This window comes from Mixophyes fleayi, chromosome 8, assembly GCF_038048845.1.
Source record: "Mixophyes fleayi isolate aMixFle1 chromosome 8, aMixFle1.hap1, whole genome shotgun sequence".
Taxonomy (NCBI): Eukaryota; Metazoa; Chordata; class Amphibia; order Anura; family Limnodynastidae; genus Mixophyes; species Mixophyes fleayi.
In genome coordinates, this window is record NC_134409.1 from 121,133,431 (window position 1) to 121,148,157 (window position 14,727).

At 41.4% G+C, this 14,727-nt stretch overlaps 1 protein-coding gene across 3 annotated transcripts in view; it reads left to right on the forward strand.

Annotated features, from left to right (window-relative positions):
* The window catches only part of PTPRG (protein tyrosine phosphatase receptor type G), a 393,194-nt gene that overhangs the window by 196,758 nt on the left and 181,709 nt on the right, over nt 1-14,727 (forward strand). For all 3 annotated transcript variants that reach the window (XM_075183332.1, XM_075183334.1, XM_075183333.1), the window contains exon 3: nt 3,192-3,371. In XM_075183332.1, the coding sequence (XP_075039433.1) occupies nt 3,192-3,371 (180 nt within the window). The remainder of the gene's footprint in view (nt 1-3,191; nt 3,372-14,727) is intronic.

A 14,727-nucleotide genomic window follows, 5' to 3' on the forward strand; every position in this document is an offset into this window, starting at 1 on the left:
TCTGGTTTTTCTCCGGAGAGAAGTGTGTGCTTCTAATGTTCTACTCGTCTATTGGCAAGTTTTCCTTAATGTACATCTTGTTTATAGCTATAATTTACTTTTTCATTCCCAGCAAAAGCCATACTTGCCTACTTTCAGGCAGAGCAGTCTGGGAGAGGGGTGGGAGGGGCGGGGCACAGTCAATTGCGTCATTTTGGCCCCACCCCACAACGAAAATTATGTTTTGCCGCCGGGGGCGGGGCCAAAATGACACCATTCACCGTTAATAGCGTTATTTTGGGCAGGGAATTGCGGGATGCGGGAGACTTGCTTGCTCTCCTGGAAGTCCAGGAGACCGACCCAGATTTCGGGAGTCTCCCAGACATTCCGGGAGAGTTGGCAAGTATGGCAAAAGCAGTTTATATCTTGTGTGCAAGCATATATTTGAACATGCAGACAGGGAACCTCATTGTATTTCATGATATAGGGGACCTGTCAACTGAATATAGCAGGGGCCATTTCGCAGGTTTAAGCCATTATCATGAGAGAAAATGGCAGCCATATCTGTGCAGTCCCTCCCTTCTCTCAGAGATAACTCCGTGGGACTGGTTATGTTTAGAACTTAATGAAGGATTTCAGCACAACACCAAGCATGCCTGTAAATCTCCATGATTTGTTGTTTTGTGACCCTCCAGGTCAGTAGCGACCCATCTAGGTTATGAACCTTAAGAGCTTGTTGTACTGGAGTATAAAACCTCTTGTGAGGAGCGAGCACTGCTTCATAACTTCTAGTGCCATATGCTTTGTATTATCAATATTTTCATTTCGCGGGTGGAAGTGTCCTTCAGATGGCTTCTGCCTCGTTCTCTCGAACCTCCTGATCTTTGTCAAGAATTTTTCTCATATTTTACATCTCCATCAAGAGGTTACTTTCTGACTCCACGGACTAATGTTTTGTCTCTTATCTCCTCCATTATTATAGAATGTGGAAGTGTTTTTTTTTTTTGTTTTTTTTTTGCTTTTTGTACTTCTTATTAAGAATTGTAAAAGCTTCTTTAATTAAAAATACCTGCATACTTACTAGGATTCTAGGAAAAACCGATCAATCATCAAAAGCATCACCCTTTCCTTTAGTTATTTTTATGAATATTTTGTTTTGAAACCTCCAGTGGGGTTTATTGTCCTTTTGACAATGAGGCTGTTTTTTTAACTTTTTTTATTATTGCAGGAATCCTTTCCCTTATTGTTGCAAATTATTGCTTCGCTGCCCCTGCAATTCTGGTCTGAAAAATCTCTGTAGATATATAGGCATGTGTGAGGTGGCTATCTGATAGGCGCATGGTATTATTGTTATCGTAGATTTGTAAGGCGCCAGAGTGCTCCGCAGCGCTGTACAGTAGGGAAGACAAGGACATATGTAAAACAAGAACAGACAAGGCAGACAAAATAAATGCAGACATGAAAACAAAGGGTATGGAGGACCCTGCTCATTAGAGAGCTTACATTCTAAAGGGGAGAAGGAAGAGCGGAAGCAAGCAGAGTGAATGTGGCTCAGAGTGGATATTAGGATAGTTGTGAAGGTGCATTAATGTGAATAGTGTTATCGGGTATAAAGTCACCTCTAATAAAGAGATGGGTTACCAAAGAGCATCTAAAGGTTTGAAGGCTGTGGGAAAGTCTGATTGAGCGTGGTAGGGAATTCCATAAGTGGGGAGCAGCACGGGAAAAGTCTTGTAGGCAGGAGTGCGAGCTGGTTACCAGAGACAAGGCGCAGCCAGGGTCAGAGGTCGATCTAAGAGGGCGGGAGGGAGAGTATTTTGATATGAATTGTATGCAGAGGTGTTGTTGATGTGCTATGGAACTGGAAGTTCTCCCCTTTTTTTTTTTTTGTTTTCAAAATGATTTCAAATCCTTTATTTAGACTGTAAAAACAAAAAAACAGAATAGACACTGCCCTGTGACACTTATTACATCGTCTTTCCAATATAGGTCAATCATACAGCTGGCAAATCACATCTCACTGTTCAGCCACATCTGTAGCACTTTGTTGTATAAGGTGAAGTGAGAAAAGGCACGTGTACAAACACACAATGGAGGCAGCCATTTTGTGGGCTGAACCAAAAATTTTGAGAATGGGCTCCATCAATCCACCAGGAACTAGCAGCATCACCAACGTGGCTCTTTTCTATTGAATAGGCAGCATTCTGAGGAATATTGGACTCGCCCACAAAATGGCTGTGTCAGGCAGGTCATATTGACATTTAAAAAAACAAAAACTTATACTAGCTGCTTCAGTATTTTTTCTTGGTAAAGTTAAAATGTCATTAGATTGTTCTGATATCTAGTAATACATAGGCAAACCGAGGGGAGTTTCCTAGTGCCTGGAAACCCCCTTCCAAGCCTAGGGAACTGTATAATTGAGGTGGCTGGACCCTGCCCCCGCTTCACACGGCTCTGCTTGAAAAGGGAGAGCTGCGTGCACCTAACAGTAGTGCATGCAGCATTGCCCATGTATATTATGGGGATAGGAAGAGTTGGAGAGCAGCCAAGCACTGTCTAAAATTATAGCCACGCCCCCATGCATGCTGGCCACGCCCACTGGTGGCGTGGTGTGGAAACCCCCCCTCTACAAATCCTGCGCTTGCCCCTGTAATATAGTGACCACTTTATTAGCTATACCGAGTTATTTCTCTCTTGCATGCATGTTGTTTTGCATTAGACTACAGTAAATTGTATTTCATTACAAGTATTTTACATTACTGGAACCACAACCATCCTCTGATATAAAGTTTTTCTACTCCCTAGCCAACTTTGCTTTTTCTGTGTTAATCCACCCCCCCCCCCCCTTTTTTCCTTTTTGTGTATATTATGCATTGAATCAAGTCCTTTTGTGCCTGGCAAGATACAGTGCAGTGAATTTACTTTGTGTTGGCAAGCAATACAGTATTTGCAACAATTCGTAGCTTTGGCTAACCTCCAGCAAAGTAGTAACATGAGAGCTGAACATCAATGAACCTGCCAACAGCTTAGATCATAATCTTAGAGAGTTTAGTTTCTTGATCTCATCATGACTCCTTCAGATCGGGTAGGTTTACCTCATTAGGTTGTGTTGTAGGCTTGTCGTGTAACTGTTCTGAGTACGTCACACGTGGTGCAGGGAGAGGAAACCTTGTAACATTCTGAACGTTGTGTTTTCTTTATTCTTGAAACAGGTGTATATGGACCTGAAAACTGGGTAATGACCAGTATGGATTGTGGAGGTGTCCACCAATCTCCGATAGACATCGTTGACTACACGGCCAACATTCGAGAAGAGTACCAGGAGCTGAAACTGATAGGCTTCGACAATGAGTCTTCTAACAAAACCTGGATGAAGAACACAGGCAAAACAGGTGACTTTTCTTTGTATAATTCTCTGAATTTATATACCGAAGGATTGACAGACAAACTACAGAAAACCAGCGCTCTATCTGACCCACTACAACATTGAGATACCGACACAGTGAAATCTGCATAAAATGTTACTAATATATAAAACACATAATAAAAAGTAATATTAAATAGTGAAACACCGTTTGCTGTAAATGCCACAGATGATCTGACCAAACTCGGATTGTTTCTCTGTACTAAAATCACTTAATAGTACTCTTATAAAGAACATATAACAATGGATAACAGTCAATGAATCTATGCTTCTAGATGGAGATTTAATTCCAACACCAACTCCTCAGATCTTCTGTGAATAGATGGTAATCATAAACAAATAAATAATTTTGAAGTGTCTGGATATATATATATATATATATATATATATATATATATATATATATATATATATATATATATATATATATATACCGTCTTTACATCAGTCCCATGAATGAGTGATAACATTGGGTAAGAGCTGCATATATAATATATATATATATAATATATGCAGCTCTTGCCCAATGTTATCACTCATTCATGGGACTGATGTAAAGACGGTCCTTGTGCACATAATAGTAAGTTAGGGCTGTCCTTCAGGAGTCCGGTCTAACCGTATAGGGCAGCAGGATAGAATCCCAGTAGTTTGACAGCAGCTGTTCTTTAATAAGCACGTTCCATGGTTTATCCCAGAGAGCTCCAGTTTTGCAGGAGAAAATTCTTATTTGGGATTATGCTGCTTGGAAAAAGGGCTTAAAGCGGTCTTTGGTAAGTCAAAGTCTGGATCTTATCTTTGAGTTAGTCAGAGCAAGATAGACTGATTTTGGCATTATTACATGTTGGATTATATGAAAATTACAACAAACGGTGTTTCACTATTTCATATTACTTTTTTATACAATTTTTTTATTGTGTGTTTTATATTAGTAACATTTTATTCAGATTTCACTGTGTTGGTATCTCAATATCTGTTTTTTCTTTTTTGATAGTTTTTTTGCTTATTGCAAAAAGTGAGGATTCACACAGCCACTATACAGCTGTGTTTTTGATCCAACCTTTTTATTAATTATTATTGGGTTCCTAAGCTGGCATTGTCAATGTAAAATGGTGGTTATTCTGCTTACTTTGAATTTTACACGTGTATTATAGTATTTAGACCTACAGTGTGCCATAGGATTGTGCTTTTATTGTTTTGTTCTTTTTTCTGTACTCTATCTATTGATTGAGAAATTGCTAATAAGAATGTTGCTCTCACAAGAAGGGGTTATGAAGACCCTCTTTCACCTTGAAAAGACTGGTTTCCCAACAAAACAGTATTTTTCAAAGTAAAACTAAACTAAAAGGGGCGATACGATCAAAAAATATTTTAGCTGTGTGATAAAATTGACGTTTGTAATTTTTTAGGACTTTTTATTATTCTTAATTTAATAATATGGATGATATTATGGTTTTTGCTTCAGATGTCACCCGTGCAATTGTTGTTTATATAAAGCTAGAAAGAAACCACGACCCAAACAGGCTAGGAAAAAATAATTTTATATTACAATTTTTTAGATGAGACCCCCCCCCCCCCCAAACACACACACACACACACACACACCCCTTAGATCAGTGATAGGTGACTTGATACACCTCAGCGAATATATGACACGGCCCTTTAACTTCAAAAGGGCCGCACATTACCTTTAATCTCAGTACATCTAAGGCACCTGTCTGTGATAACATATCGGCAGGCATCATAATGTAAGATAAACAAGTGTTAGCGATCACAAACAAATGTGACATCAAAGAAGGAAGAAGCTGGGGCCGCAGGTGAGCGCCCGTTGGCCATCACTGCCTTACATGATTGTGCGCTGTATTGTCTTCCAATTCCCTGACTGTCAGATCAGTGATTTCCTGTGATCATTAAAGGTTTTCTCCACAGAAATGTAATAATAAATGGTTTACTGCTTGTGTTTGCCGCTGCCTGTCCTTTATAGTTATCTCTTCATATAGGCAGCACGGTGGCTAAGTGGTTAGCACTTCTGCCTCACAGCACAGGGATCATGAGTTCAATTCCCGACCATGGCCTTATCTGTGTGGAGTTTGTATGTTCTCCCTGTGTTTGCGTGGGTCTCCTCTGGGTGCTCTGGTTTCCTCCCACACTCCAAAAACATACTGGTAGGTTAATTGGCTGCTATCAAAATTGACCCTAGTCTCTCTCTCTCTGTCTGTCTCTCTCTCTCTGTCTGTCTCTCTCTCTGTCTCTCTCTCTGTCTGTCTCTCTCTCTGTCTGTCTCTCTCTCTGTCTGTCTCTCTCTCTGTCTGTCTCTCTCTCTGTCTGTCTCTCTCTCTGTCTGTCTCTCTCTCTGTCTGTCTCTCTCTCTGTCTGTCTCTCTCTCTGTCTGTCTCTCTCTCTGTCTGTCTCTCTCTCTGTCTGTCTCTCTCTGTGTGTGTGTGTGTGTGTGTGTGTGTGTGTGTGTGTGTGTCTATATTAGGGAATTTAGACTGTAAGCTCCAATGGGGCAGGGACTGAGGTGAATGAGTTCTCTGTACAGCGCTGCGGAATTAGTGGCGCTATATAAATAAATGATGATGATGATACTGCAGCCGAAATTTTATGTGTGTACTAAAGACATTGGCACCAATGTTGAGATGGATTCATCATGGCAGATTCCAGTCACAAAAAGTGGAGAATGTAGAGCTCATGTTATATATATCACATATAACACTTTTACATATATGAATAGTTGCCTCTTAAGTGTACGTTTTTTTTTTTTTTGTTCCAATTTTTAATGGGTTATTCACAAATGGTTTCATATTTGGAGCAACACTGTCCATGTTATGGAAGGGAATCTGTATATGGTAAATCTAGCTCTTCGCTTTCCAAACCTTAAAAAAGAAACATAGTCCATCATTTTTGAATGTAGTCCTACAAATGTCTGTAAGTACCTTACACTATGTGAGGATCGCAAAATACACGTTGGTCACATACCGACCAGTTTGGGTCCTGGAGCATTTCATATTATTATTAGCCAAGTACCTTTAATCTACACACCGTGGAGGCAGCCATTTTGTGTTTCGAACCAATAGTCCTGAGAATGCAGCCTATCCGTTCAATAACTGCCAGTGACATCGTTGATGCTCTTTGGGTCTAATATTCACGAAATCACTGCTCCATAATGCATTGATAGGACTGTGCGCTCATAAGTATTGGTTCAGACCACAAAATGGCTGCCTTCACTGTGTGCAGTTGACAGGTGCACTTTAAAAATATATAATTCTTTTACTGGGTAAAATGTATAATATAAATACTAACAATGCTGACTGAAGCCTCTTTGAGCACTTACAATATCTGTAGATCTTGTTCATACAAGCGGCTAATGAATTTGCTCATGTGATTTCGACATGAAACATGCTGTGAGCAAACTGCCCTAAATATTCGGTATTGGAACCATTGAGCCCAGTTGGTGCGAGTCAGTCTCTGCTGTTCAGACTAACCATGCTGAAACCACGAGCTAACCCTAAAAACCCAGATATCGTGTATGTGCGACCTCCGTATCCAACATCAGAGGCAAACAGGCATCTGGATCAATAACCGCTATCCCCGGTTTTATGTTACGTTCCGTGTGGGGCACTGGTTGAGGCAAATTCCTGCTAACTGCGTATCTGGACAAGCCCGTACAGACTATCGTTTCTGACCGAATGTTTCCTACAAGGTGAAGGTACAACGGGTACACCCTTCGGACCATAGAAAGGGAAAGAAAGAGAGCTTAATAACAAGGCTAGTCATCAGAAGATGAATGGATACTTAAAAAAGATAGATCCAAAGCAGGGATGTAGCAAGTGTGCCGGCAGCACTGCATATAAACGACATCAGCCCGAATGTAACTACTATAGAGCAGGCTTAAGTCAAAATAAAAAGTTACTGCAGTGTTTATTGTTCTTCTACCAAGGCTGAACTTTCAATCTCTTTTTGCAAATTGTATTCTTTGCCCATGCACACTATAATTCAGATAAATATGCCACTTACATCACAGTTCTCCTGTCTTCGAGTTATGAAATGCTACAATTTTTATTTAATAGACAGCTAGATGAAATGACCTGGACACAAGCCACAGCATCAGTAAATTACTCTACAGCCCCCAAACACTGTGCATATACCTCCTGCTTCTTGGCTTGACACCCAGACTTGGCATCTTTCCAAGGCTGTACTTTCTCTGCCTGTGCTAGGTCAAGATACACTGGATGTGCTTTCTCCATCTCCACTTGGTCAGAATACACTGGATGTGCTTCCCCCATCTCCGCTCGGTCAGGATACACTGGATGTGCTTCCCCCATCTCCGCTCGGTCAGGATACACTGGATGTGCTTCCCCCATCTCCGCTCGGTCAGGATACACTGGATGTGCTTCCCCCATCTCCGCTCGGTCAGGATACACTGGATGTGCTTTCTCCATCTCCGCTCGGTCAGGATACACTGGATGTGCTTCCCCTATCTCCGCTCGGTCAGGATACACTGGATGTGCTTCCCCCATCTCCGCTCGGTCAGGATACACTGGATGTGCTTCCCCCATCTCCGCTCGGTCAGGATACACTGGATGTGCTTCCCCCATCTCCGCTCGGTCAGGATACACTGGATGTGCTTCCCCCATCTCCGCTCGGTCAGGATACACTGGATGTGCTTCCCCCATCTCCGCTCGGTCAGGATACACTGGATGTGCTTCCCCCATCTCCGCTCGGTCAGGATACACTGGATGTGCTTCCCCCATCTCCGCTCGGTCATGATACACTGGATGTGCTTTCTCCATCTCCGCTCGGTCACGATACACTGGATGTGCTTCCCCCATATCCGTTCGGTCATGATACACTGGATGTGCTTCCCCTATCTCCGCTCGGTCATGATGCACTGGATGTGCTTCCCCTATCTCCGCTCGGTCATGATACACTGGATGTGCTTCCCCCATCTCCGCTCGGTCATGATGCACTGGATGTGCTTCCCCTATCTCCGCTCGGTCATGATGCACTGGATGTGCTTCCCCTATCTCCGCTCGGTCATGATGCACTGGATGTGCTTCCCCCATCTCCGCTCGGTCATGATGCACTGGATGTGCTTCCCCCATCTCCGCTCGGTCATGATGCACTGGATGTGCTTCCCCTATCTCCGCTCGGTCATGATGCACTGGATGTGCTTCCCCCATCTCCGCTCGGTCAGGATACACTGGATGTGCTTCCCCCATCTCCGCTCGGTCATAATACACTGGATGTACTTCATCCATCTCTGCTCTGTCATGATACACTGGATGTGCTTTCCCCCATTTCCGCTCGGTCATGATACAAAGGATGTGCTTCCTCCATCTCTGCTCGATCATGATACAGTGTTGAACGATTAATCTAGAACATGTATAATGAATGGCAGCCTGCACATTAGACGTGTGACCACATAGTCACTCTTGTTTAATATAGTGTCACTTTACGACTACCATTTTATTTAGCGCTGTGCTGGAGTTGGCTGCTGACAATCTTCCAGGGAATTTCATTCTGCTACCAAAATTATGACAGGGAATGTAAATGTCAACAAATAAACTTTCTGTGTAATGTATAGAAAGCCATATTTTTGGAATCTTAAACTCTGCCAACTTATTATGGCACTTAAAGGGCAGTTCTCTGAAAAATAATTTGGACTTATAATTTCCCCCTCCCCATTCCTCTGTCCCAATTCACTTTTTTTTGGGGTTTTTTAAGATTACTTAACAGGACTCTAAGCTTATATTTTTATTTTCCCATTGTGTTTGTCTTATAGTAAGGTATAATATTAAGGTATGCATGTATAAAAATATTAATAACTTCAACTAGTTTCTATTGTGGAAGAAATAAGAAATCACCGTTCACTGTAGGGTTCCATTGTTTCATTTCTCTTCCCCAGAATTTCTTGATCTCCTCCCAGATCAATAGCCTCCAACATTTTTAACTGTTATTGCAAAGTATTCACTGCCCCCCACCCAGCTACTTTTTAATGACACCCAGGTGGCAAAATCTTCTGGGGAGAACACTGGTGACCTAATTTCAAGGGATATGTGGAACCATTGTGAGTGGGGTGTTGCATTACTGCGGGCGTTATCAAGTCTGGAAAGGGACGAAAATATGACTGAGCAGGCAGAGGTGTCTGAAACAACTTCCATAGTCTGGGAACATGATAACCTAACACTAGGTCAGTGATGGCTAACCTGTGACACTCCAGGTGTTGTGAAACTACAAGCCCCAGTATGCTTTGCCAGTAGATAAATAGCTGATAGCCAGCAAAGCATGCTGGGACTTGTAGTTTCACAACACATGGAGTGTCACAGGTTAGCCATCACTGCACTAGGTCATACACATGCACTGGGCACAGTTAAACAAATAAAATGTGAGGGTACGGGTTCCTTTAAAGTTGCTATGGAAGAACTGATATACTTATACATTAGTGTATAGGATAGAAGCATTTGATTGATTATTCTGCTAAACTAGGTAATGCCATTTACACTGCTCTATGGGCTATATTTAATAAATAATAATGTAATGTGGTAGCATTTATAATTGGTGGCTTGTGAGTAGTAGGTTGGCAATATTCATGATTAGTACCTTTGATGCCTCTCTTTGGAAGAATACACCTTCCACATTTAGCAGGAAAATCGAATCCTGTAGGACTTTTGGTAGAACATTTCAAACTGCAAATCTTTCCAGAGGTTCTTTTTAATTATTTATCTTAAAACAAGTAAAATGACCTCTAAGGATACAATTAATCACTTACAGCTGATCAAGTATTTATAGGATGCAATTAAATCCCCATTTTGCATTTGAATTTATTAGATACACAACCTAGCCAGCAGCAGCCCCAGTGGAAGCTATGAATTGGCATTCCATACAAATGTTTTATTTCACCCTTTATTTTCGGGCCACACAAGTGTTAAACAGTCACAAGATCATTTTTATTTTCCACAACAAAGGATTGAACACTTCCTAATTGTATACTGCTTAAAATAAGTGTAATCAAACCTTTGTCAATGTCCGATTGTTCATGTTTCCTGTAATTTGGATCATTACATGTGAGCTTACTTTATAATGTACCATTTAACTGTATGGGTACTATATAGAGTAGATAAGCAGAAAAAAATATATAGCATTAAAATCCATTGAAGAGCCATGAAATTTCAGCCACTTAGCAGAATCATGGTGGTCCTATACCGTAGACCCAGAAGTGTAACGCTCAACTATCGGACCCAATAGCAAAGTTTTGAGGCTGGCATTGCTGGTTCATCTGCCCTGAAGGACCTTTGCTCTTCTGAGCATGCGTGAAGGCTGGAGAATGCGTTGTGATGCCCGTTTCAGATCTACCGTAGTACTATTTTCTCCCATTTGACCTGCCCACTCTCCACCCCCTGTTCTTCAGCCTTGCCTGATGCAAGCTCATCTCACCATTTCTAAAGAAACCATTATTTCACCCGGCCTCTCTCTGACTCCTGCTCTTTCACTCTTCCCCTTTGCCTACAAACTACTCAACTCTCCCTTATCTACACTCTGCAGTCAGATTTATGCCCCCAATACTCCACAAAAATGATCAGCGATCTACTCACAGCAAAGTCTAAAGGTCATTTCTACGTGCTTGTCCACTTGGACCTCTCGGCTGATTTTAACACCGTTGATCAGCCTTCTCTTTTGCAAAACCTTTATTCCATTGGCCTTAATGACACCATTCTTTCCTGGTTCACTTCCTTCCTATTCAACCACTTCAGTGTACCCTCTATACCCACTATCTGTTTGGGTGCCACAAGGCTCTGTTCTTGGTTCTCTGCTTTTTTTCAGTGTACTGTTGTTCTCTTGATGAATGAATTCACTCTCTTACCCTCCAGTGCCAATTCTACACGGATGACACCAAAATCCCTGGTCCTCTCCCCTTCTCTACTATCTTTTGTGACCAACTGTCTCCCTGCTGTTTCCACATGGATGTCCCTATGCTCCCTAAAGCTTAACATTCCCAAAACAGAGCTCATCTTCCCTTCTCCCAGAGTCATCAACTCTACTCAAATGTTCCTAATTGTCAATTGTCCTACTTGACTCTGCCCTCTGTCTTTCTCCTCACATCTAGTCTGTCTCACAATCCTGTCTCCTCTACACCCTTTAAAATATTAAGGTCCTTTGTTGCCAAACATGAAATCCAAATTCTTATCCATTCTCCCATCATCTCCCATCCCATCTCCTCCTATCTGGCATTCCCATTACCCATTTGTACTCTTTTCAATCCATTCTTAGGGTGGGTATATAATGTGAAAGGATAGACCGCCTATCACATCCTGTCTGTTGTTGCTGGGAACCGGCTGAGCTTACTTTTGCCACCGTTCCCTTTCGTTATCCTAAATGTGCCCTCTAAGTGTGGTAGGAGGTGCTTACAAATGCTGCCACCACTGGACTCCTTACTGGCATCCAGTACTGGGTTTCTTCTGGGTAACTGATGCTGCTAGTGTACCCTGTTACTGGTGTACCTGGGCTGGTACTCCTGACCTCTTCCTATGGATTAGGGTTGCTGTGGCTGGATCCCCCCTGGCCAGAGCTGCTGGGTAGCGAGCAGAGTGGTGGTACCGGAAAGCTGGGTCCAAACCTTAGAACAGCCGGGAATGGATTAGAGTTTGGTCTAATCTGTAGGTCACAGGGATAGAGAAGTTTCCAAGCAGGTTTTTGAAGCAAGTGATGTTTATTTGCTCAGCTTGGTTGAAGGTACTGGGGAGCAGGTCAGATGGAACAAGAAGAACAACATTCATTACAAAACAGTGCTTTTTATACAGTTTTGGACACAGCCTCACAGGGTAAGCCAGCCCCCTGAGGTCTGAGCTATTTTTAGTATCAGGATGCAATGTGTTTACCCAAACATGGATTTACATGCAATGCAAAGCTAACAATATTTACACTTATCTGTGATATATTTAAACAAGATGCAGGAAATCACAGCAGGTTTTGACACAGGAAATATAACAGCAAGTCTAATTAAACCTTCCTGTGCCTTCGGGTGCTGGACATCACACATCAAAAGGTCTAATTAACATGAGATTAACATGGATCCTTTCTTCAGACAGTTGCAGAATACACATTCCCAAATAAAAGTTAAAAAACCCCAAACAAGTCATTTCCCTACTCCAAAATACGCAAAAGCCTTCCTCAAACAAAGGCTTATTGCATCAGGTATATACCTCAGAAATAATGCATTTCCTCCATGAAAGTTAAAACAAAAAACTAATTTCTTCCCCTGGTCTCAGAAATAAAGATATTTTCTTTACCAAAATACACACAATATGAAAAATAAGTACATTTGCAATTATATAAATAAGCACCCAGAGCTACTTCCTTTAAATAAATTTATACCATAAGTTATTTATAAGTGATCCAGTCACATACACTCTACAAAATTTCTCCCTATGTGACATCCTTTTTTTACCATTGATTAAAAAAAAAAAAAAGTCCCAATCAGCATGCCGGTTCATGTGCACACACTATACACATTTTACACGATTTACCATTTTAGTCAGGTTTAAAAATCAATTGAAACTATACGATGTGCTTTGGAACGATAATCGCTCATCAGACCGAACGCTCGCTTATCGTGTGATTGGCCCATTAATCGGCTGAAATCACTGTAGTGTGTACCCAGTCTTAATGCTGCAGCTAGACTGATCTCCTGCTCTCTCCACTCCTCAACAAATCCATATACTGACTTCCCATGTCTTCCAGAATTCAATTGTCACCCTCCCCTATAAAAACCATCAACACCACCACTTCATACATTTCAAACCTTCTCTTGAAATACTCTCCCCTATTGTTTGAGGTTAGAGTCTCAGTAAAGGTTCGCTCACATAGACACTTCATATTTGCTGGTGGTCCAGTCCTGTGTGTTCACCCACATGACTCTGAGCATAGGTGTGTTCGAAATATAACTATGTATGTACCTCAACACATAATGTAAGAGTCATGCATTCGACAGGTAAACGTGGTAAATGGGTAATTATTTTTTTTACTTACCCTTGGTTTTGTCTTTGTTGACTGGGGGCTGCCATGATCATTCAGTGAGTTGCACGGTTCTGTACATCTTATCTGCATAATATTAAAATGTTACAACGGTATACTAGGTACACAGGGGAAGTGTGTTTTTGTTTTTTTGTTTTTTTCTTTATGGCATTATGAGCATTCATTATCACCATCATCATTTACATAACGGCACTAATTCCGCAGCGCTGTACAGAGAACGCGCTCACATCAGTCCCTGCCCCAATAGACCTTACAGTCTAAATTCCCTAACATACAAACACAGACAGACTAGGGTCAATTTAATAGCAGGCAATTAACCTACTGGTATGTTTTTGGATTGTGGGAGGAAACCCACGCAAACATGGGGAGAACATACAAACTACACACAGATTAGGCCATGGTCGGGAATCGAACTCATGACCCCAGTGCTTTGAGGCAGAAGTGCTAACTACTAAGTCACCGTGCTGTACCTTTGAGCATTGCCCAAAGGTACAAATCTGCACCCATAGCAGCCAATGAGCAGCTAGCTTTTATCTGTCTAGTGCAAGATTGCTTTCCTAATCTAACTTCTTATTGGTTGCTATGTTTTCAGTGCAGATGTGTACGTTTCTGCAATGTTAATAAGCCTTCCTCAGTAACTAGTCATATAAGTGAATGTTCACAGAAATATATGACAGCATGCAGTGAGCAACTTCAGGATGATTTTCGGACTACACGGGCTTGCAAGATAACACTGTAGAATTTGCCCTATTACAAATCAATTTGTTGTCTGATTAGTTGCACCTAAATTGCTGTCCTAACCATGTAGTCTGTATGCAGGTGAAACGTTTTGTATTGATCTAGCCGTAGAGTCTTCATGAAACTTGAAATGTTATTTAACCTTATGCAGAGAGGTTGCAGACTGTCGTTTTATTTGTTCTTGCAATCATCTTGATTGTATGAAACGTGCCTCAAAACCAGGATTTGCATCAAAGCAGAATATCAAAATAGTATTGATCCGCCCATCAGTGAGTGAGTTCATTCAGGGATACGCTATTTCTGGCTTTCTTGCTGTCATTGATCAGAATACTTTTTGTTTTATGCTTCTGTGTTCTGTCCTTGCTCAGATACTTTGATATCTTTTATTACTCTGTCTTTTAAAAAAACTAACAAAATAAAAGTGTAGGATCATTAAATCTCATTTATGCATTTCCAATGCATCATTCATAATAGCACGGGTATTATTGCACCAAATAAAAGGTGTTGGCATTTATTGGAGCTTAATCCTTTTCTTGTCGGCCTCCTTCTCTTCT